General features: G+C 52.3%; 1 protein-coding gene across 3 annotated transcripts in view; it reads left to right on the forward strand.

The window, feature by feature from the left end:
• RGS12 (regulator of G protein signaling 12) overlaps positions 1 to 24,332 on the forward strand; it is a 117,491-nt gene that overhangs the window by 15,287 nt on the left and 77,872 nt on the right. For all 3 annotated transcript variants that reach the window (XM_067734955.1, XM_067734954.1, XM_067734956.1), the window contains exons 2-3: positions 10,042 to 10,186; positions 12,411 to 14,388. In XM_067734955.1, the coding sequence (XP_067591056.1) occupies positions 12,511 to 14,388 (1,878 nt within the window). In that variant the 5' untranslated portion in view covers positions 10,042 to 10,186; positions 12,411 to 12,510. The remainder of the gene's footprint in view (positions 1 to 10,041; positions 10,187 to 12,410; positions 14,389 to 24,332) is intronic.

Raw genomic sequence — 24,332 nt, forward strand, 5'->3', positions numbered from 1 at the left:
CTCAGGGGTTCAGGGCTGATGAGCTTTGGGAATAGGGAATGAGGGTGGGATTCTAGCTTCATTTTAGGGAAGCATCGTGCCAGAGTGGATTTTCGCGTTTTCTGATGTCTGGCTCCCTCGGATCCCTTTCCCTCTTCTGAGCTGGCGCTGATCCAGACCTCCGTTGATGGTTGTGGTGATGGGGCGAGCCTCACCTTCTGCCCTGGACTCGCAGTTGGATGTGCTTTCGTGCGACTAGGGCAGGGGGTCTTGCTGAGGTCTCACCCCCTTGCTGATCCCCATCCCAGCTCCAGCAGAGTCTCCTGAGACCCCACAGCAGTGGTGGGGGCCTGCCGCAGGGCACAGGTCTCCTCTGTTTTGTCCTCACGCTGGGGCAGGATTGATGTGGGTCTGGGGAGAGAAGGCAACCTTCATTTTTGTACAGCTGGGAATTAGGTGTTCCTGATGACAGTGGCCTGTGTAGAAAAACCCATTGCCCTCTTCAGTTAACTTTTTTTTTCTCCTTACAAAAGTCATATCTATTCTTTTTAGAAAGTTTAGACATTGTGGACTAAAGTAAATTCTAACACTTAGAGACAGCGAGGCCATGTCCCGGACAGTTATCGGCTCAGCAGGTGCTCACTGAGCCTTCTTCCCGCTCCAGCGGGCACAGGATGTGAGCACGGAGACCTCCCGCTGCACCTGCACCCCCCTGCACACCTGCACACCTGCACCTGCACACCTGAACCCGCACCTGCACAGCTGCACATGCACACCACGTGTCATCTGGGCTAGTGGGTGGTCTGGGAGGGACGTTCCAAAGGGGAGGGTGCAGGCGAGGCTGATGTAGGGGTGAGGGGCTCGAGCCCTCGGGGAACTGCCTGGGGTCCTACGTTCTCTTCCGGGCCCTGTGACTCCTCAGACCGTGGAAGAGTTAGGGTAAGCCTGGCTTCTGCCTGCCCCCCAGGAAAGGTGCTCTGTGGTCTCCATTGTACAGGAGCAAGGTCATCATCTGACCAGTGTCACACGAGTGATATGGCTGGGCCCCCAGCATTCAGCTCCGCAGTCCAAGGGCCCTGACTGGAATGGTCTGCTGTGCTCTGTCTCAGCTATTTTGCACAGGCAGAAGGTGGGCCCCAGTGTGGACTCCCCAGGACGGGCTGCCCCCAGGATGGGCTCCCCCAAGATGGGCTCCCCCAGGATGGGCCCCCTAGGTTGGGCTCCCTCAGGATGGGCTCCCCTAGGATGGGCCTCCCCAGGATGGGCTTCCCCAAGATGGGCTCCCCAGTTTGGCTCCCCCAGGATGGCCCCCCAGGATGGCCCCCCAGGATAGGTCCCCCTAGGATGGCCCCCCCAGGATAGGTCCCCTAGGATGGCCCCCCCAGAATGGCCCCCAAGGATGGGCTCCCCCAGGATGGCTCCCCCCAATATGGCTCCCCCAGGATAGGTCCCCCTAGGATGGCCCCCCAGGATGGCCCCCCAGGATAGGTCCCCCTAGGATGGCCCCCCAGAAAGGCCCCCCAGGATGGGCTCCTCCAGGATGGCCCCCAAGGATGGACCTCCCTAAGACGGGCTCCCCAGTATGGCCCCCCCACCCAGGATAGGCCCCTGGAGGATGGGCCCCTCCAGGACGGCCCCTCCAGGACAGGCTCCCCCCAGACGAGCCCCATTGTCTCTGTTCCTCTTCCCAGAACAGCACTGCCTGCACAGCAAAGGCTCCCTACATGTTTGTGGGGCGGACATGGACAGACGGCTATGAGTAGAGCTATTTTAGTGCCTCTGGTGTTCAGGAGAGGGATGTAAAATTCTGCACGCAGAAGACACTGCCCGACCAGAGGTCCTCTTATAAAGAGCCCTCCCTTCTTTTTTCAGAGGCCAAGAAGTCCTTTTGGGGGAGTGTGGCACGTGCTCCTGGCGTGGTGTATCTGGGCTCCGGCCACCGACCAGCAGGCGGTGGAGGGTGGTTCCGGAGGACCGCCCGCAGCGCACCTGTCTGTGTGTCTGGTTGTCGAATTCAGTCTGTGCCTCTGCTGCCGTGTGCATGGAGGCCAGGGCCCAGCCCTCCTGGGGCCACCCTGCACTGGGTGGGAGGCTGTGTCATGGGTGAATAAAAAGAACCCCCCGAGTCAGGCAGATGGGAACTCTGCTTCTGGTTGAGGGGTGTCCGGTCCCTCCTGACGGCTGGCGCAGGGGTGGCTGTGGACTCGCAGTGCCTTGTCTCAGCGCCTCCCTTGTGTGTGCGTGACCATCACACTCAAATGGCCGGACTGGACGTGCTGCTGTTTCTGACTACCCTCACCTTTTAGAGCTGCCACAGGCTGAAGATCTGGCCGGGGGTACGTTACTAGTACAGCTCACTCACGTAAGTGCCTGGTGAGCATGGCCGGTGTACCCGCACCTGAACACCCAGCCTTGGCCTCCACCTGCCTGTTGCCTATTCAGCAAGTGTGTGGGAGCCGTAGCACCTTGAGGGCTGGGCTCTGCTGTCCTCAGACACCTGCTGGCAGGTTCTCTTCCTTCATGTGAGACCTTTCTCTCTGAAGGTTTGGTGGGACTTCTTCACTTCCTCTGCTTAGCACTTGGTGGGCCCTTTGAATCGAAGGGTTCTTGTCTTTCTGTAGCTCTGGGAAGCGTTCCATTAATTTTTGGACCAACAAGGCAGAGAGGTGTTATTGGGCAAACACTGACCACCACGAATGAATTCAGTCAGTCCATCCACCCACCGTTCATGCATCCCCCAGTCCCCATCTGTCCATCCCTCCATCCATCTATATATTCATTCATCCCCATCCCACACCCACTCGTCCATCCCCCATCCATCCATCCATCACCCCATCCACCCATCCATCCATTTATTCACCCATCCCCCGTCCATCCTTCCATCCATCCATCCCCCATCCATCCTCCCATCCCCCATCCATCTCCCCATTCTCCCCATCCATCCATCCCTACATTCTCCCATCCATCTCCCCATTCCCCATCTGTCCATCTGTCTATCCATCCACCCATCCACCCGTCACTGTGTCCACTGGCACTGTGGTAACCAGTTTCTTGCGCAGAAGCAGCCTGGTTGCAAACCATTCCTTGAGATTTGGCATAACTTGTGGCTTGAGACTTGGCAATGAACCTGCAGTGCTTTTCTCTGTTTTGGGGACCTGAGCACGGTGGCCTGTGTCCCCTGAGTTGTGGGGGGTGGGACTGGGGGGAATCTTACCTTTGTTTAAGCTGCTATTGGATCCCTCTGCTATTTCTTCCAGTTTCTTTCTCTCCTTTCCCACTTCTTTTTTTTTTTAAAGTCAAATGAGGTCAAATATCCCACCAAATGCTAAAATCTGGCTTCAATTTCAGCTGCCTCCAAAGTTCTCCAAAGAGAATTTTGTGTTTTCCACATAAGCTACAATTTAAGTCATCCAACCCCAAATATACCCTACTCATTTGGGAAAACCCTTTCTGGCTGCCCTGTGGGTGATGCAGTGACAGATGAACAGAGAGGCTTTTCACTGAATTTATCCACTGCTTTCCTTCCCCCGATAGCCCCTGGATCCATCCTCTTGGTCTCTTAGCTTTCCTGTGGTACTCCATCTCCTGGTCCTTCTGTGGAAACTGCCCTGGACTGTCCTCCAGCCCTGGGTTATTGTGGATTTTTTCAGACTCTGTTGCCATGGCTGTTTCCTGTTTGTGATAACCTTTGCTTGAGGCTGCATCTTTTTGTTTTGCTTTATTTTGTTTTTTGCAGGGCAGATATTTTATTTATTTATTTATTTAATTGAATTATAGTTGATGTACAATATTATATGTTACTGGTGTATAATATTATATGTTACAGGGGTACAGTATAGTGAGTCACAATTTTTAAACGTTACACTCCATTTATAGTTATTATAAAATATTGGCTGTGTTCCCTGTGTTGTACAGTATATCCTTGTAGTTTATTTTATACATAATAGTTTGTATCTCTTAATCCCCTACCCCTATATTGCCCATCCCCAGTTCCCTCTCCTCACTAGTAACCACTATTTTGTTCTCTGTATCTGTGAGTCTGTTTCTTTTTTGTTATATTCACTAGTTTGTTGTATTTTTTAGATTCCACATATAAGTGATATTTATTGTAATATAAATGATATTCTGCATGTAAATGATAAGTATTTGTCTTTCTCTGTCTGACTTATTTCACTTAGCATAATACCCTCCAAGTCCATCCATGTTGTTGCAAATGGCAAAATTTCATTCTTTTTTATGGCTGAGTAGTATTCCAATGTGTGTATATACCACATCTTCCTTATTTATTCATCTATTGATGGACACTTAGGTTGCTTCCGTACCTTGGCAATTGTAAATGATGCTGCTATGAACATTGGGGTGCATGTATCTTTTTGAATTAGAGTTTTTGTTTTTTGGGGGGTATATACCCAGGAGTGGGATTGAGGGATCATATGGTAGTTCTATTTTTAGTTTTTTGAGCAACCTCCATACTGTTTTCCATGGTGACTGCACGAATTTACATTCCCATCAACAGTGTACAAGGGTTCCCTTTTCTCCACATCTTCACCAACATTTGTTTTTTTTTTAATTTTTAAATTTTTGGTGTGTTGGGTCTTCATTGCTGTGCATGGGCTTTTCTAGTTGCGGTGAGCGGGGGCTACTCTTCGTTGCAGTGGCGGGCTTCTCATTGTCGTGGCTTCTCTTGTTGCAGAGCACGGGCTCTAGGCACGCGGGCTTCAGCAGTTGTGGCATGCAGGCTCAGTAGTTGTGGCTTGCAGGCTCTAGAGCACAGACTCAGTAGTTGTGCTGCACGTGCTTAGTTGCTCCATGGCATGTGGGATCTTCCTGAGCCAGGGATCGAACCCACGTCCCCTGCATTGGCAGGCGGATTCTTAACCACTGTGCCACCAGGGAAGCCCCCAACATTTGTTATTTGTGTTCTTTTTTATGAAAGACATTCTTTTTCTAGAATTAAATTTTTTTTTATTGGAGTATAGTTGCTTTTATAATAGCCGTTCTGACAGGTGTGAGGTGATATCTCATTGTGATTTTGATTTGCATTTCCCTGATGATTAGCAATATTGAACATCTTTTCATGTGCCTGTTGGCCACCTGCACATCTTCTTTGGAAAAATGTCTATTCAGGTCTTCTGCTTATTTTTTTAATCAGATTTTTTTATGTTGAGTTGTGTGAGCTGTAACCCCTGATTGGTCATATCATTTGCAGATATTTTCTCCCATTCAGTAGGTTATCTTTTCATTTTATTGATGGTTTGCTTTGCTGTGCAGAAGCCTTTAAGTTTAATTAGGTCCCATTTGTTTATTTTTGCTTTTATTTCCTTTGCTTTAGGAGACAGATCCAAAAAATATTGCTATGATTTATGTCAAAGAGTGTTCTGCTGTGTTTTCATATAGGAGTTTTATGGTTTCTGGTCTTACATTTAGGTCTTTAATCCTTTTTGAGTTTATTTTTTTATGTGGTGTTAGAGAATGTTCTAATTTCATTCTTTTACATGTAGCTGTCCAGTTTTCCCAACACCACTTATTGAAGAGATTGTGTTTTCTCCATCATATTGGGTTGGCCAAAAAGTTAGTTTGGATTTTTCCATAACATCTTACGGAAAAATTCAAATGAACTTTTTGGCCAACCCAATATATTCTTGCCTCCTTTGTCATAGATTAATTGACCATAAGTGTGTAGGTTTATTTCTGGGCTTTCTATTCTGTTCCATTGATCTATGTGTCTATTTTTGTGACAGTACCATACTGTTTTGATTAATGTAGTTTTGTAGTGTAGTCTGAAGTCAGGGAGTGGGATTCCTCCAGCTCTATTCTTCTTTCTCAAGATTATTTTGTCTATTTCGGGTCTTTGTGTTTCAATACAAAATTTAAAATTGTTTTATTTCTGTGAAAAATACCTTTGGCATTTTATTAAGGATTGCTTTGAATCTGTATATTGCTTTGTGTATTATGGACATTTTAACAATATTAATTCTTCCAATCTATGAATATGGTATATCTTTCTATCTGTTTGTATTGTCTTCAGTTTCTTTCATTGGTGTTTTATAGTTTTCTGAGTACAGGTCTTTTACCTCCTTAGGTAGGTTTATTCCTAGGTTTTTTATTCCTTTTGATGCAGTGGTAAATGGGAGTATGTTTCCTTAGTTTCTCTTTCTGATAGTTCATTGTTTGTGTATAGAAATGCAACAGGCTTCTATATATTAATTTTGTATCCTGCAACTGTACTGAATTCATTGATGAGCTCTTGTAGTTTTCTGGTGGTGTCTTTAGGATTTTCTGTGTATAGTATCATATCACCTGCAAACAGTGACAGTTTTACTTCTTCCTTTCCGATTTGGATTCCTTTTATTTCCTTTTTTTTTCTCTGACTGCTGTGTCTGGGACTTCTAAAACTATGTTGAATAAAAGTGGCGAGAGTGGACATCCTTGTCTTGTTCCTGATCTTAGAGGAAATGCTTTCAGTGCTTTCAGGAGTCAACTGAGGGGTTTTACTCCTTTTAGGGCTAGAGAGGCTTGGGTGTTTTCAGACCCAGGCGGGCGGTGTCAGCCCCCCGAGGTGGTGGGGATGGTGTCGAGGGCCTGGGGGAGGAGCTGGCCTGACGTAGGGGGAGGGTGTGCACTGCAGAAGGAGGGCCTGCGGGGTGTCTTCTCTGGAAAGGAGGGGACAGACCACGAGCCAAGGGCAGGGAGGCGAAGGCCGGGTGGGTTTGGGTGGTCGTGAGTGACCAGAGGAGAGTTGCGGGGTTGACGGGAGTGCTGAGAGCCCCGGGGCTGGGAACGTGGCTTTGGACAGGGGCCCGGGCGCCCTATGTCGTGGCGGCCCCGCAGCACGTGCTGTGAAGAAAGCCCAGGCCATTCCTGCGGGGGAGGGGGTCCCCGGATGGGGGCAGAGGACATGAGTCGGGGGACAGGAGAGTCCCTGGGCTGATGCCTGGCGGGCGGGGTGGAGGGAGCGGAGGTGGGCGGGAGAAGCAGGACGGCTGAGGGGGCTGGCGCGACGGGGGGCTCCGGGGCACGGGGGCAGCGTGTGGCTGGAGAGGAGCAGGCTGGACAGGGGTGACCGCGAGAGCAGCTGCTGAAGTGAGGAGGAGGGGGGACGGAGAAGGCTGGGGGTGGGCCGTCCAGGTGGGTGGAAGGTGTTGGGGACAGGGGGATGGTGCGGCGGGGTGGGAGGGACGGCCTGGAGGGGGAAGTGGGGATGACCGAGGCACTGCCTGGTGCCTAGAAGGGTGGGTGGGCTTAGGCGGATGTTGGGGCCGAGGAAGAGGAGAAGCGTGCTTCCAACAAAGGTGTGTTTGGGTGTCGACACGCAGAGAGAGGTGATGGGCGGCTGAGAGCTCAGGAAATGGGTTTGGCGCTCAGGAGAGAGTTCCGGGGTCAGGCCTTGGGGTCACCCACATGGGGGCTTTGAGTTCAGAGAGGAAGTGGGTCCTCAGGGAGAGGGGACAGGGACAACGGAGCTGACAGTGCTGCCCCATGCGCGGAGCGCAGCAGCTGGGCTGCCTCCCTGGAGGGTCCCTTGGGAACCGCTCACCAGGCCGCGTGGCCCGAGCAGCAGCTGTGCAGATGCCCTCGGGAAGCTGCTGCCGTCGGAGCCTCCGGGTCCTGGTCCCCTGCGGAGAGGTCTTCACAGGAAGAGACCGTTCCCTCCTGAGGCAGCCCCGTGTCTGGCCCAGTCTCACACACAGTGGGCGCCCGGTGACACCGATGAACAGGTGAAGGGTCTCCCCGACGCCGGTGGGGGGCGTCAGGTGGCAGGCAGTGGAAAAGGGGCCCTTTCAGGATGAAAGCTTGGCGAGGGCGTTGGTTGTTGGTGGCAGTAAGGGGCCCGGAAGTGGCCCTGATGAACGGAGTCCACCCGCGCGTCCTCCCGGGTGGTTTGGGCACTGCTGCAGGCGGAGTGGCCGTGGGCTCGGGAGGGCTTCGCAGGGGTCGGGAACGGGGGCTGGAATGGACTGGGGGGATGAGGCGGCCGGAACACAGGGACCACCAGCGTGCATCCTGGCGTGTGTCTGCTGGGGGTGTGCTGGGTCCTCCGTGCGCGTGTGTGTCCCTGAGGGGTGTCGGGGGAGGTGGTGTGTGGCGGGTGCTGGCGCTGTGGGCACTGCTGGGGTGGTGGTTGTAGGTAGCTGCTGGGACACAGTGGCTTTGGGGATGGGTTTGAGGAGCAGGGGTCTGCTGCTGGGCGCGTCCCACCACCGCTCCGCTTCCTCTCTGAGCCCCTCTGCGTGGGGAGAGAGGAAGCCCAGAACAGCCGGGTTCAAGTCCACCTCTGACACTGATTAGCTGTGCAGCTGAAGACAAGTTACTTCACTTCTCTGTGCCTCCGTTTCCTCCTCTGCAAAATGAGAATAATAATCGTACCTACATCATAGCGACGTTTCACCCACACGAGTTAGTAAGTGTAAAGCCCCCAGAGCGGCGCGGCGCACGCCGTGGGCTGTGCGGCTTCCCCACGGCCGCCGTTCCGGGGCTGTCTTGCCCTTATTCCTGGACTTCCCGCGTCTCCTCCGTGCGCTGGGTGCTTTCTGCCTCCTGGTCCTCAGCTTCTCTCCCTCCCGCTCGTTTCCGCGCCCTGTTGTGGTTGTTCTTTGTTGCTTTGGTCTTTTGACCCCGTGCTCAGCTCGGCCTGTTGCCCCGTGAACATCTGTCGCCTTTGCGGCACAGCCATGAGACCCGCAGCGCCGTCCCCACAGATCGCCCATCTCACGGGCAGAGGTGGAGGCCGAACTGCGGCTGTGCCAGTCGCCCCCTCCTGGGATGGCTTTCCCGGCGCATCTGCCGCAGACTCCTGGGCACCCGAGCATAGGGCCGGGGCTGGCACTCGCCCTGCTCCGGAGTGATGGCTGTTCGCCTCCTCTTGCCCCTCCCTCTCTGGGGACGGCGGGCTGCTGGGCAGGGCTGGGACCCTCTCTGTAGCTTCTTGGTCTGGGGCGCTGCCTGGCCCAGGTAGGCATTCACTCGGTGCCTGTGAGTGGAGAAATTCATCAGGACAGGACTCATTTTTGCCAGATCTAAACCGTGGAAAGGGGTAGGCACCTGGTGTTTATTTCTAGATCTCGTTGGTTTGAAGGATGAGTGGCTGACGGTGGTAGCGGGGTGTGCAGAGAGGGGAGGCCCTGGTGTCCTAGCTGACTGAGCCATCGGGAGGTGGCCCTTGGAAGAAGCACTCCTTTCCGACCTGGTTACCTTTTCTGCGAAACAAGGAGGCTGGCTAATTAGCTGATGTCTTCGTCCGCTCCGCTGCTGTAACAGAATTCCCTACACCGAGGGGCTTAAACCACAGGCGTTGATTTCTCCTAGTTCTGGGGCTGGAAGTCCGAAATCAAGGCGCTGGCAGATCCGGAGTCTGGTGAGGCCCACTTCCTGGTTCCTCACATGGTGGAGAGCAGAGCGCAGGGGCTCCCGGGTCTCCTCTGGAGCCACAGGGACACTAGTCCCATCGTGGGGGCTCCACCCTCATGACCTCATCCAACCTGATCGCTGCCAAGGCCCCGCCTCCAGATCTTCCCACTGGGTTAGCATCTCCACGTGTGAACTTGGGGACACAAACACTCAGCCCGTAGCAGACGGTCTCAAGTCGGGGTGTTGCAAGTGCTGTCACCCACGTGTGGATCACCTGGGCCGTGCGCAGTGGGTCGGGGCTGGCCTCTGCTCAGAGCTCGGAAGCCGGGGCCTCTGAGCGCAGGAGCGAGAGCGGGAGCCCGGGTGGCAGACGTGCCGGGTGAGGTTGGAAACTAGCGCCCAGGGGTTTCTTCTGAATTTCACTGTCTGTTCCACCAGTTTTACTATTAACTGGTACAGTTTAAGGAAAAATTAACCTGTAGGTTGGATTACAAAATGTGATTATTCGGTATCAAGATATTACTAGTATGAATTAGAAACTATTTTTAATCGATAGAAGAGCATGACAGTAAGAGTCTAATAGAAATGTTTGGGTAAACCACCTACAAGACTGTCATTGAATATTGTGTCACACAGTGTTGTGACTCCATGGTGGTTGGATGAATCATGGAGTAATTCTGCATATAAAACTGGGAAATTATTTTTTTCATACAGGCAACATCTGTTACTGTTTGGAAGAGAAAGCCAGGGGTTTTCTGTTCCTGGAAGAACCAGGAGGGCCTCGCTAACCCTGTCCCAGTGAGTTCACGGTGACAGCCTACACTGCTGGGAGCCAGACGCTGTTGTGAGCATTTTTCAGGTGGGATGTGTCATGCGTGCACTGCATCCTCTCCCCCCACCAATAGGGCGATTCCCCTTTTGCGAGTTCTCCAGTGGTTGCTGAAACAAGTGACCACAAACTCAGTGGCTTGAAACAACTCAGATTTACGCCCTTACAGTCTGGGACCAGGAGTCCAGAATCAGTGTCGCGGGCGGAGGCCGGGTGCGGGCAGGGCTGGTTCCTCCTGGAGGCCCCCGGCGAGGCCCCTTCCCCCCCTTCCAGGCCCGTTGCTCTGCTCTCTGACTCCCCCCTCCCACCGCCCTCCCATCTCCCTCTGCCAGGACCCTGTGATCATGGCCCCCACCTCCCCGCCCCCGGCGAATCCAGGGTGACCTCCCATCTCGGGACCCTTCACTCCATCACATCTGCAAGGTCCCCTCGGCCACGTGAGGTGACAGGTTCCAGGGATCTGGACGTGGCGTCTCTGGGGTGTTGTGTAGCCCACACCCCTTTAGAAGATCCAATGAGAAGACCCTAAAGCATAGTTCATGGCAGACTTTAATATACACATTTTTAATGATGAATATTAAATAGTTAAATTCCAGTCCTAATATTTAAATGATTAATTTAGCATCACTTAGGTATTGAATAACATGGTAGTTTATAAATAAATTGTCTTTTCACTCTTATTGTCATGAAATAATTCTACTCAAGCTTGCGTCCTGCATGTCAGTGTTTTGTCACTTGCAGCTGCTCCTGAGTCATTGAATAGTATACTTTCCATTTTGTCCAGTTCTTTCACTTTTTGGTGTGTATACATCAGTTACTCTGAGTTACGCTTCTGTTACTGGAAACTTTATCCCAAGACGTGAGAATTTCTCCTGACAACTTTAAAACAATTATTTAAAAAACATATACTCTTTAAAAAACATGTTCTCTTATGTTTTGGATCTTCACAATACAATCACTCACTGTATTGCTTTTCAAAGTGATCTCTGAAGGGATTTGTGGGGAGAGGAGTCCTCCCAGCGGGCCTGGCTGCCGCCCTCTGCGAGGCCCGCGTGCGGGGCTGGCCCTGGGCTGGCGTCCGGGAGCTGGGGTGTCAGGATGGGGGGCTCCCTGGGCCTCCCCTGCTGTGTCTGTGCTGACACCCTTCCCCCCTCCCCGGGGCTGGAGTTCGGTATGTGCCCGGCAGAGGGGCCTGCGGAGCCTGCGGGCCCCCAATGAGAGCCCCGGTTCTGAGTCTCTGACGAGCTTCCCTGGGGACAGCGTGTCGCTGGGGGTGGAACGCGGCCCGCGTGACTCCACGGGACGGGGTTCTGGAAGCTCGCCCCCAGGCCCTCTCCCTTCGGTGGTTCTGCTTCACAGCCCTTCGCTGTGATGGATCAGAGCCTTGAGTATACGTGAGCCCTGCGTGTCCTCCTGCTGGAAGCCGAGCGGTGGTCTTGGGGATCCCGACATGGGTCTTTTTTCAGTGACAACCAGTACTTTCTATTGTGAAGTCATCCCCCTGGAACAGTTAAGTTTAAATTCCTTTGCTCTTTTTGGTTGTTTCCTCTGTGCTGTCAGGCAGCCTCTATAGTATCAGGTTGGCCAAAAAGTTCCTTTGTGTTTTTCTGTAACATGGGAAAACCCAAACGAACTTTTTTGGCCAACCCAATATTTCAGACTAATGCGTTTTCTCCACATGGTGCTTTGTTCAAAATAAATTACTTGAGCGAGGGTGGTGGATATGAGGGAAAACAAGCTGACAACACTTCCTGGGGGAGAACTTTGCGTGGAGGGAGCTTGTGATCAAAGACGGGGCTGGACTAGGGGCCACGCAGCTGCCTTTCCACCCTCGGCTCTGCCCCTGGCTCAGTGCATGGCAGGGAGCTCCGGGGAGCTGGGCACTGGTCCTTGGACCACACCCTTGAGTGATTAGGGTCCAAGGGCTCTCCTCTTTCCATCCAGACAGGGAGGAAGCAGATTCTGCGGGAGTCCTGTGTTCCTCAGACCCGGGGTGGGATGAGCCTTGGCGAGATCCGAGTTGGGCAGGATACCAGCCCTGGGAAAGGCCTTCTGCTTTGGAAGATTTCTTAGGCTGACTTTAAGATTTGCTGCACAGAGGTAGTGTGTCTCCTTCACGTTGACATTTGTGTGGCAACGAGAGACTCTTCCTGTGACGGTTTTGTTGTGAGGTATCTTTTTATGTTTGGGTAGTAGCAGTAAGCAGTATAAATATGAGATCTTTAACAACGAGCTCTTCATTCTTCTTCCTTAGGGCATTATTTCAAGGAGAACCATGGTAGCTTCCAGCATTCCCTGAACCACGGATCCGCCGGCCTAGTGAGCTATGCTCCTGGTCTCGGAAGCACTTTGAGATGTACAGAGCGGGGGACCTGGGGGAGCGGCCGCTGCTCGGGACGGCGCCCCCCCGGATGCGGAGCGTGGAGGTGGCCAGAGGAAGGGCGGGGTACGGGTTTGCGCTTTCCGGGCAGGCGCCCTGTGTGCTCAGCTGTGTCATGAGAGGCAGCCCTGCGGATTTTGTGGGCCTCCGTGCTGGCGACCAGATACTTGCTGTCAACGAGATCAACGTGAAGACAGCATCCCATGAGGACGTGGTGAAGTTAATTGGGAAATGTTCTGGTGTCCTGCACATGGTGATTGGTGAGGGCATCGGCCACCTGGAGTCCTGCTCCAGTGATGAAGAGGTTGGATTTTATGAAGGAAAAGGCTGGCTGAAGCCCAAGCTCGACTCTAAGGCATTAGGTATAAACAGAGCAGAGAGAGTCGTTGAGGAAATGCAGTCCGGAGGGATTCTCAACATGATCTTTGAAAACCCTGGTCTTCGAGCAAGCAGTTCAGAGCCCTTGAAGTTGAAACAAAGATCCCTTTCAGAATCAGCCACTGGGCGATTTGACCTTGGCCATGAAGGTGTAAATAATCCAAACACCAGCCTGCTAGCTAAGGAGGAGATACCGAGAGTGGTGAACGATGATTCTGTTTTCAGCGTTGGGCTGGAGACCCACGAAGACTTTGGGGTGGACGCGAGCATTTTGAACGTGGCCATGGTCGTGGGCTACTTGGGCTCCATCGAGCTGCCGTCCACCAGCTGCAGCCTGGAGTCGGACAGCGTGCAGGCCATCCGGGGCTGCCTGCGGCGCCTGCGGGCCGAGCAGAAGATCCACTCGCTGGTGACCATGCAGATCATGCATGACTGCGTGCAGCTGTGCACGGACAAGGCCGCTGTCCTGGCCCGATACCCGGCCGAGAGGCTGGCGTTCAGCGCCGTGTGCCCAGACGACAGGAGGTTTTTCGGGTTGGTGACCATGCAGGCGGCCGACGACGGGAGCCTGGCGCAGGAGGAGGAGGGCGCTTTGCGGACGTCCTGCCACGTGTTCATGGTGGACCCGGACCTGTTCAGTCACAAGATCCACCAGGGCATCGCCCGGCGCTTCGGGTTTGAGTGCACGGCCGACCCTGACACCAACGGCTGCCTGGAGTTCCCTGCGTCCTCGCTTCCAGTCCTGCAGTTCATCTCCGTGCTGTACCGGGACATGGGCGAACTGATTGAGGGCGTGCGGGCCCGGGCCTTTGCGGACGGGGACGCAGACGCTCACCAGAACACCAGCACCAGCAGCAACAGCGACAGCGGCATCGGGAACTTCACCCACGAGGACAGAAGCAGCCGGGTGCTTGTGCTGGACCTGGGCGCCAGCTCGAGCAGGCACGGCCCCAGCGGCAGCGCCTGGGAGGGTGTGGTCGGGCGGGGCTCCCAGCCCTGGGGCGGCCCCTGGAATGGGGCCTTCGGCCACGACCCCGAGGGGGCCCCGTTTGAGGCCGCTCTGCAGGCCGACAGGTGCCGGGACCTCGGTAAGCACCTGGGGCCCACTCCTCACGTGGAAGCCCCCCCGGCATCCTTGCGTTGCTCGGTTCCTCCTTCCAAGAGGGGCGCTGCGGGCCCCGGTGGTGGCTTTGGCCAGCGATGGCTCCCGGTCCACGTCCTGCAGGAGTGGCAGTGCGGGCACACCAGCGACCAGGAGTCTTACACGGACTCCACCGACGGCTGGTCCAGCATCAACTGTGGCACGCTGCCCCCTCCCATGAGCAAGATTCCCGCTGACCGCTACCGGCTGGAGGGCAGCCCCGCGCAGCCCGCGCCCAGCACCCAGAAAAGGGACTGGGCCAGGAAGGCTCTCGGGATGCAGAACATTTTCGGCCCCCATCGAAATGTTAGAAAGACTAAGGAAGACAAAAAGGTAAGCCTGTAGGGGAGGGTCAGGAAAGGTGAGCGTGCTCTCATAACTCGGTCAGTTACTGATGTGCGACGGCACCTTCATTGCCCAGTTCCCAGTCCTGCCTTCCTCTGGCTGCCCTGGCGGCCTATGTCGGCTTCAGGGCACATCCACCTGGATTTGCCCTGGCTCTGGGCGGGGCGGGGCAGGACGTCAGGTGGGACAGGTGGTGGTGGAAGAGATGGTGACCTCCTGGCCAGGGTGAGGCCCTCCTCCCCGCTGCCCACCCTTTCCTGCTGCCGTGGGTGCTGGAGGGGCCTGTTCTGGCAGCCCCTTTGAAGCCCACTTCGTCTCTGGCCCCAGTGGCTGAGGCCTCACGCCCTTTTGAAGCGAGAAAATTCTGGAAGCACAGAGACTGGTCGCTTCAGGACGGGGAGCTTCACCTTGGTGTTTCCTTCATTGAGAAAGTCCTTCATTGAGAAAGTCCTGCTACGAAAAAAACGCCAGCTGAAGTTGGCAGTGGCTCGGCTTGAGCATCAAACAGCTGGGGGCGGGGCCGGGAGCTTGGTTCCGAGTTGGGGGAGGGACTCAGCACGGCAGGAGGGCTGGCCCTGGCAGGCTGGGGCGGTGCTGGCGGGGCAGGCTGAGACGCAGCCGCGGGTGAGAGGAGGGCTGGCCCTCAGCTCGGCTGGCTTGGAAGGAACCTTTCTCAGAGGACCTTTGTGATTTAAAACACCTTTTCTGCGTTTGTTCACATTTTTGTTCCCAGCAGCTGAAAATCCCACAGGAAGACCCTCCAAAGACTGGAGGAGTGCTGTGGCCTGGGCCGTGGAGTTTGTTGAACGTTCTGTTCAGGATCCGTCCCCTTCCCAAGTCTTACTATTTTTCATCGTGGAACACATCAGAGAAAACTTAAAGACGAAGGAAAGGACAGGCCTCCCGTAGTTTTAGCTCCCCTAAATGACCATGTAACACTGTGATGTATCTAAGCATAGATTTGTGCTTTTGTATAAAACACAGTTGTAGTCACGCAGGTTTTGACTGAATTCCTACAGTGGCCGGGCTAGCGGGACTTCTGCCCTTGTGCGCACCTTCCCTGCCGTTCCCTCCGTGGGACTGCATGGGCTGGGCTCTCCTTTCACCTGCGGTGTGGGCAGTGTGGGCGGCGTGGGCGGCAGCTTCGGCCTGGGCTTCCCTGGTTGGGTGTGGGCTTAGGGAGGGAAGGCCCTGGAAGGTGGCTAAAATGTTATCAGAAATTGGGGAATTCACCACCTCTTTTAACATAACCCACAAATGGGTTTTCTCCATTGCCGCTGTGCATGTGAACTGTTACACTGGCAGGAATAAGTGGTGTTTATCTGGCAGACTGCGGTGCACCCTCGTGCCCGTTCACTTGGTGGCAATCCCCACAGGGCCTCTGACCTCAGGACACCCAGAGACAGGGTGCCGTGCTCCCCGCTCTCCAGGCGAGGTGACCGGTCCTTGAGGGCTAAGTGACTTGTCTAAGGCTCAGCAGTCAGGAGGAAGCAGATTCATGAGTCAAACCTTGGGCTTCGTCGTCTCTCTTGTTTTGAAGACTTTATTTTTGAGAGCAGTTTTAGGTTTATAATGAAATTGAGAGGGAGGCACAGAGAGTTCTCTCTACCCTCAAAGGCGTGCAGCCTCGCCACCATCAGCCCCTCACCAGAGGGTACCTTTGTCACAGTCAGTAACCCCGGAGTCCATAGTTTATATTAGGGTCACTGTCGGTGGTGTGCATTCTGTGGGCTTGAACAGATTATAGTGACGTGTACTCACCATTGTAGAATCAGACAGGGTGGTTTCACTGCCCTAAAAGTCCTCCGTGCCCTGCCTGTTCAGCCCTCCCCTGCTCTCCCCCAGCAACCACTGATTTTTTTCCCTGTCTCTGTAGTTTTGCCTTTTCCAGCTGTCGTATAGTTGGAATCATACAGTCTGTAGCCTTTTCAGATTGGCTTCTTTCACTTAGTGCTATGCATTGAAGGTTCCTCTATGTCTTTTCATGGCTTGATAGCTCATTTCTCTTTAGCACTGAGTACTATTCCGTTATCTGGAGGTACCACAGTTGATGTATCCATTCACCTTCTGAAGGACACCTGGGTGGCTTCCAAGTTCCGGCAGCTATGAGTAAAACTGTTATAAACATCTGTGTGCCTGCAGGTTTTGGTGTGGACATAAGTTTTCAACTCCTCTGGGTAAGTACCAAGGAGTGGGATTGCTGGCTCGTGTGGTGAGAGAATGTTTAGCTTTGTAAGAAACTGTCTTCCAAAGTGGCTGCGCCGCTTTGCATTCCCACCAGCAGTGAGGAAAGTTTCTGTTGCTTCACATTTGGGCCCCAGTTTGGTGGTGTCAGTGTTCAGCGTTTTTGCCGTCCTGACGCGTAGGTAGTGGCATCTCACTGTTGTTTTACTCTGCATCTCCCCTGATGGCATGTGAGGTTGAGCATCTTTTCATATGCTTACTTGTCATCTGTATATTTTCTTTGGTGAGGTGTCTGTTGAGATCTTTGACCTATTTTTAACAGATTGTTTGTTTTCTTACTGTTGAGTTTTTTTTTTTTAAGAAACAGGTCTTTAGTTCCTTTTTTTAAATATAAATTTATTTATTTATTTGTTTTTATTTTTGGCTGCGTTGGGTCTTCGTTGCGGTGTGTGGGCTTTCTCTAGTTGCGGCGAGCGGGGGCTACTCTTCGTTGTGGTGCGTGGGCTTCTTATTGTGGTGGCTTCTCTTATTGCGGAGCATGGGCTCTAGGTGTGTGGGCTTCAGTAGTTGTGGCACGCGGGCTTCAGTAGTTGTGGCACACGGGCTCAGTAGTTGTGGCTCGTGGGTTCTAGAGCGCAGGCTCAGCAGTTGTGGCGCACGGGCTTAGCTGCTCCAGGGCATGTGGGATCTTCCTGGGCCAGGGATTGAACCCGTGTCCCCTGCATTGGCAGGCGGATTCTTAACCACTGCGCCACCTAAGTTCTTTGTTTATTTTGAGTAGCAGTCCTTCATCAGATGTGTCTTTTGCAAATATTTTCTCCCATTCTGTGGCTTGCCTTTTCATTCTCTTGATACTGTTTTTCACAGAGTAAAAGTTTTAAATTTTAATGAAGTCCAGCTTGTCAGTTCTTTCTTTGGTGGTTCGTGCCTTTGGTGTTGTACCAAAAAGGCATCACTAAACCCACGGTCGTCTGGGTTTCCTCCTGTGCTATCTTCTAGGAGTTTTATGGTTTTTTATTTTACATCCAGGTCTGTGATCCGTTTTGAGTTAATTTCTGAAGGGTGTAAGGTCTGTATCTAGATTCACTTTTTTTTTTTGCATGCGGATATCTCTTGTTCCAGCACCGTTTGTAGAAAAGACAATCATTGCTCCCTTGTATTGTCTTTGCCCCTTTGTCAGAGAGCAGTGGACTGTACTTAGGAGGGCCTTGGGCTTCTTTTTAATGTTCTTTAACCTTCAACAAAAATGTAGTGAAAACGAAGGTATTGGCTGTTATTGCTTATACTGTAACAAAAGAATGAAGTGCTTGACATGGGACTGATGCTTCCAGCGCTGGAAAGTAGCAGTGTAGCGTTCAGTGTTTGCAGTGCGCTTTATCTCCTTATTTGCCCTATGAGCTCATTATCTTACTGACAAGGAGAGTAGGGTTTATACACATCGAGCGACTTGCCCACAGTCAGGTGGCGTTCCTTTCGTGACGTGATGGGACACATGATTTATCTAAAAATAAGTAGTAATAAATTATATTGTATTGCGTTCCAGCTCTAATCTCTGCAAGTGTATCCATAGGTCTTTGCTAACTGGGTTCCCCTGCATTATTAGTGCAGTCTAATCCCACAGCCCCTGCTGGAGCGGCAGAAGCTTCCAGGGTTCTAAGGTGGGCCTCCTGGTGTCCCTCCTGGCCTGGCTCGAGCTGGCTGGCGGCTTGTCAGGATGAGCGGAGGACAGGCCAGGAAGGGATGGAGGAAGGAAGTGCTGGAAATGCGAAGAGGAAGAGGCGTTAGGAGCAGGAGGGGGAGGGGCCAGAGGCCGTGGAAGGTCGAGCAGTAGGTGTCCGGAGTTACTGTCAGTTCCTCTCCGTGGTGACAGTGGCTTCAGTGTCTTACTCTGTGCAAAATCAGGCTGTGTCCGCCAGGATCTGGCCAGGAGACAGAAAACACACCAGCGATTTGGACAGGGAGACGTTAGCCTGAAGAAGCGGTAGCCAGACCAGAGGTGGCCCACTGCCAAGCGAGCGCTAACGGAACCCCAGGGAGGAAGCGGCAGAGGGGCGAGGGCGGCAACCAGGCGGAGCCTTAACACCAAGGGGAGGAGGCCGAGGGGCTGCAGCCAGGGCTGTCCGGGGAACAGGCTGCCGGAGAACGATGGTCCTGAGCAGGATGTGGGCACAGCCTGCTCCCGCCGCCTGGAAAACAGCCCGACGGGAACCAGCGCAGCCCCGCTGGCAGAGCCGGCTGTCGAGCCCGCGCCGGCAGAGCAAAGCATCGTCTGCAAGGCCCAGCTCCAGGGTCCGGCGCTGGCAAAGAGGTGTGCGCTGGGCGCTAAGAGGCGAGACTCGACCGCCTGGCTCAGCCCAGCATCTGGCGCCCTCTGCACACAACATCTGATCTTCGCGCAACCCAGAAACTCAGCAGGGCGCCCCACGCGGCTCCCAGCTGTCCTGGGAGCGGAGATGCGCTCTCCCCACCTTGCTGTTTGTTGCTGTTTGTTTAGGGGCTTTTCTGAGCAAATTCTGTCCGGTGCATTCTCTGTTGTGTGTGGCCGCGAGGTCTCGGCTTGGTTCGCTTAGAGGTCAGCTAGTGACGGGGCAGAGATCTCCTTCGATGCCTGGAGCCAGTCAGTCTCGGTCTTTGCCCAGGGGCCTGTGTGTGTGGAGCCTTCAGTGCTCAGCCAGGCAGCTGATGGCCCCGCTTGGGCCTCCACTCCTGCCGGTGCAGCCGCAGCGCTGCGCATGGGCACAGCCCTCCATGGCCTTGGGGGTTCTGGGGAAACCTTGGAGCTTTTCACACCCCTAGGGGACTTCTCACCGCCGCCCCCCCCCCCCCCCAGCTTCTCCTTTTAAGCCAGCCTTGGCCGCCTGTGCCGCTGAGGCGTGTTGCTTGTGACCAGTGAGGGGCAAGCACAGCTGATCCCAGGCCTGGGGAGCGGCCACTGCCAGGACGCCCTCCCCATAGCGCCCTCTCTCTCTCTCTGTTTCTGTCTGTCTCTGTCTCTCTCGCAGCTAGGATGGTCTTTAGTGGTCTCTGTGTTTATGATTGCTTCCACGTTATACTTGACAGCCCTTTGTATTAAATGTTCCCTTTGAAAGTCTGGCACGCAGCCTTTCTGTTGTGCTGCACAAAGCAAGCCAGCTCTTAGAGGGGCTACACCACTGCGTTCAGTCACCAGCTGGTCTCTGAGTCCTACCAGTTCTCTGTCCAGTCAGCCATCTTTGCAGGATGCTCCCTTACCAGGGCTTTGTCACTGTCTTCTTGGTCCTTTATACCCTAGCGCAGTCCAGATCCCGGCTTTCTGGGACCCCTCACTCCTGTGGAAGCCTGGAGGGAAACCGGCCAAGGAGAAGGCCCACTTCTCCCACACTTGCTCGTTCAGGTGGACACGTCTCCGCCTCTCAGGCTCTTTTATTACACTGGTCAAGTGGGAGGTTTACAGAGGGAATGCTCGGCATTTTGACCTCCTCCCAGTCACATCCAATGCTCTGACTCCTAGTGCGCTGACCCGGGCAATGCTCCTGAACTGTTTCCTCCTTGGGGAGCCCTGAGATATTGGGCTGGGGGCTGGGAGGGCATCACCCGGAGACTTAGCTGAGTGTATGACATTGTTGACGAGAGTTAAATAATGTTTATAAATGGATGCTTTTCCATTTTATTAAGTTTGTTAAGAGTTTGGGTGGGGCTGCCCAGGGCTGGTGTGGGGGCTCCCCGTTCATCAGGGGCCAGGTTCCCCGGCTGTGCCTCCACTTGAAGGTCAGACGGAGACACAGCTTCCGCTACATTCCAACCTGCAGGAGGGGGGAGCCTGCAGGAGGAGGGGGAGCCTGCAGGAGGAGGGGGGAGGGAGCAGTGGAGCCCCAGCAGAAGCTGCACAAGCTCTTGCTGCTTCTCATTGTCCAGGCCTCGTCACGTGACTGCACCCTGCTGCAGGGGGGGCTGGGAAGTGTGGCTGCACAGACAGGTGTGCAGCCCAGATGTCCATCACTGAGAGGGGACTGTGGCTCTGGGCTCTGCCATGGGGGGTGGCGCGGGGTATTACCCACGTGGAAAGCCCCCCAAGACGCCCGAAGCGAAAAAGCAGGTCACATGTACGTATTTAATATGATCCCGCTTTTGTGTAACATATTTCAATACCCTCCAAATAAACCTATGACATTTTAAAGCATGCATATATTTATATGTAAGTATATAGAAAAAATTAAAAGGAAACACTCCAAACAGATAGTAGTAGTTACCTCAGGTTAGTAAGTGAAAACTGGGAAGCGTCCAGGACACTATAATTTTATTTTGTGTTGTTTTGATTTTTTTATTATGGGAATCTGAACATATTTTACTTACTAAAAATAATGCCTTCGGAGAAACAAATGAAAATTACTTTCTTAATTCTTTTAATGAGAGCAAAGTGAGGATTGGTACTGGAAGCTGTAGTGGTATTTCTATGGCATTGCTAATGACATCATCAGCTATCCAGCCAGGAGAGTATTGGATTCAACAGACAGGTCTTGTGCAGTTTTTCTAGTACAATGAGAGGAAGTTTTAAAATAGATTCTAAGAAAATTCTGGAGAATACTAAAAAGGCCAGGTTAGGGCCCCATGATATAATTCCCTCTAAAAACAGCAGCTTTGATCTTCACTCCTTGTAAACCATGCCCTTGGGCAACATTGCATCACTCTCTGCCCAAGCAAGAGGAAAGGAAGCGAACAACGGAGAGAGAGTCAGCCGGTCTGGGGAGATAACACCACCGCGCAGAGGGGCCCGGGCCGGGGGCGGGGGCCGGGCTGGGAAGGGCACTCTGGGCTCCTTAGCTCCCTATGGGCTCGCTCTGCGCAAGGCCTTCCTTCTGACCACGTGCACTGAGCGCTCTCTGGGGGGCTCGGTGCTGCGTGTGGACCTTGAGACCCAGGCCGGTGGAGGCGCTAGGGGGAGCAGGGGAGAAGCGCTTGGGCCCTCCTGGAATAGGCAGGGCAGGGCTTCCCAGAGCTGGACGCAGTCTGTAGGACGAGAGTGGGGGACACTGAGGTGAAGGAAATGGGAGCAAAGGAGCAGAGACACAAAGCAATGCCACCCCTTGCTGTTCTTTGGTTTTGTATAGTTTCCAGGAAAAGGGAGACTATTCAGAGCTAAGTGGCCACTGCCAGAATCAGAAGTGTTTGAAGTGCTTGAATCCCTTATTGATTAGTTTTGCTGTTTCTTCAGCTTTGTAAAAATGGCTTTGTAACACAGTCTCATGCAACCTGTTTTGAAATCACTGAATATCATTTCAAAGATTTATCCATGATACCATCTGCAGCTGCAGTTCATCATTCTAACTATGTAACATTCCATTGTGTGAGTATACCACCATCACATACCCACACACACACACAGGGCCATTAACAAAATGACTGATGATGCGTTGGTGAACATTCTCGCACACGTCTCCAGGCATGTATATGAAGGCATTTCTCAGGGTCTATCCAAAGAACGGAATGGCTGGTTTGTCTCAGGGCCGGGTGTTAAGCTTTTGGTCTCTGTATCCGTTCATATTGACAGTAGACGGGTCTCTGGAGAGACACAGCTTTAATTACTGATGTACAATACGACAGTGGTTCCCCCGTGCCCAGTCCTTGCCCTGGACTGGAGCAATGAGAACCACAGCGGGTATCACCCCTCGACTCCCTAAACAGGGATCCAGGAGATTATACACGTGCTGCCCCCTTCCCCTCCTTAAGGGGAGAGAAACCGTTACTCTAAGCAAATCCTCTTTCTAGACAGGGGAAAAATCCTGGGTCTCTCCTCTCACCCTTTGCAGTGCAGGTGGGTGTCTTCAGGAGGGACATAAGATCAGCCTCTTTGGGAGGTGTTCCAGGCCTCATTCCTTTGAAATGTCAGTCTCACCTGGAGTTCTCACCATCTCTTTGGTCATAATTTAACTGCTGAGTCCCAGGACGTGGAAACTTTTAGTACAGGTCCCAAGTCTCAGTAAAATTTGCTCAGAATGCTGTAACCGTGCAGAAACATGCTGTTTTCCTGGCAGTCCCGTACCAGCTACTGTAAGAACTCAGATCGCTCCACATCCTTGCCGAAGCTTGCCTTCGCCAGACTCCTCCAATTTTTGCCAATCTATTAGTTGTAAAATGGTGTCTTGTTGCGGCTTTAGTTTGCATTCCCTTGAGCACAAAGATTTGATTTCCTCTTTGTGAGGGACCTACTGAAAACTTTGCCCATTTTTCTGTTGGGTTTTCTTTCTCTCTAATTGGTAGGAGTTACAGATTTTGGCTATTAACCTTTGCCGATTAGATTACAAGCGTTCCGTGAATGCCCTCTCCATGTTCCATGTGCTGTGGCATTTTTTTTTTTTTTTTTCTTTTGCGGTACGCGGGCCTCTCACTGTTGTGGCCTCTCCCGTTGGGGAGCACAGGCTCCGGACGCACAGGCTCAGCGGCCACGGCTCACGGGCCCAGCCGCTCTGCAGCATGTGGGATCCTCCTGGACCAGGGCACGAACCCGTGTCCCCTGCATCGGCAGGCGGACTCTCAACCACTGCGCCACCAGGGAAGCCCTGCTGTGGCATTTTGATGAACAGAAGTTATTCACTTTAATGTCATCCAGCTTGTCAGCCTTTATCTTGCACTTTTGACATAACACATTCACTACTACCCTGAGGACAGAAAGATTTTCTCCTTTTTTTTCCCCTAAAATCTTTTGGAGTTGATTTTTGTGAATGGAATAAGGTGGGTGGCAAGTCCATTTTTTCCTCTATGTGGACGACCAGTTGTTGGAGCACTAAATTCAGGCTCTCACGAGGCCCAGTGGTGCCCTCTGCCGTGTGCCGTGTGTTCACATACGCGGGTCTCAGTTCTCTGTCCTCCACTGTCAATACCCCAACTGCACTTTACCTTCAAAATTGTACCTTTGTAGTAAGTCTTTGTATCTGATAGGCCAAATCACCTTATCTGATCTTGGCTTTGCTTGAGCCTTGCTCTTTCATATAGATTTTACAATCAGCTAATAAATTCTCCAAAAAATAAAATGCTATTGACTTTTTTATTGGGAGAACTGACGTATGTAGGATATTGAGTCTTCCTATCCATGAAAATGGTACCTCTCTTCATTTATTTAGGTTTTCTTTATTTTCTTTCAGTAAAGTTTTATAGCTACCTTCATTAATGTTGTTAATTAGATTTTTTTCTTAGATTATTTGGCCAGATTTATTCCTAGGTACCTTATACATTTTATTACTATTGTAAATGGGTGCCTACTTAAAAATTGTAAATGTTAACTTTTGTGATATATAAAAGTACAATTGATTCACTGCTTTCTTTGTGCAGCTGCCTTGCCAGGATTACTTCTGTTCGTATTTGTTAATACTTGTCATCATGAATGGGTGTTGAATTTTGGCCTTTCTTTTTTGGTTCTTTTTGTGTTCATTGAGACAATCAAATGGGCTTCCTCCTTTAAAATGCTAACGTGGTATATTACACTGATAGAGTTTTGAATATTGAACCATGCTTGCATTCCTGAGATAAACCTAACTTGTGCTTATCTTTTTATACACTAATGGGTTTGGTTTGCTAGTATTTTTGTAAAATTTTTGAATCTGTGTTTATGAGTAAAACTGTCTTATAGTGTTCCCTTCTCTCATTGTTTTTGTCTGGTTTTGATATCAAGTTTATTCTAACCTCATAAAGTTATAAAATCAATGGTGGCATTTTTCTCCCCCTTTTCCTCCTCTTCTTCCTCACTTTCTTCCTTTTTGGTGTATTGAATCTCT

Source organism: Pseudorca crassidens, chromosome 4 (assembly GCF_039906515.1).
Source record: "Pseudorca crassidens isolate mPseCra1 chromosome 4, mPseCra1.hap1, whole genome shotgun sequence".
Lineage (NCBI taxonomy): Eukaryota > Metazoa > Chordata > Mammalia > Artiodactyla > Delphinidae > Pseudorca > Pseudorca crassidens.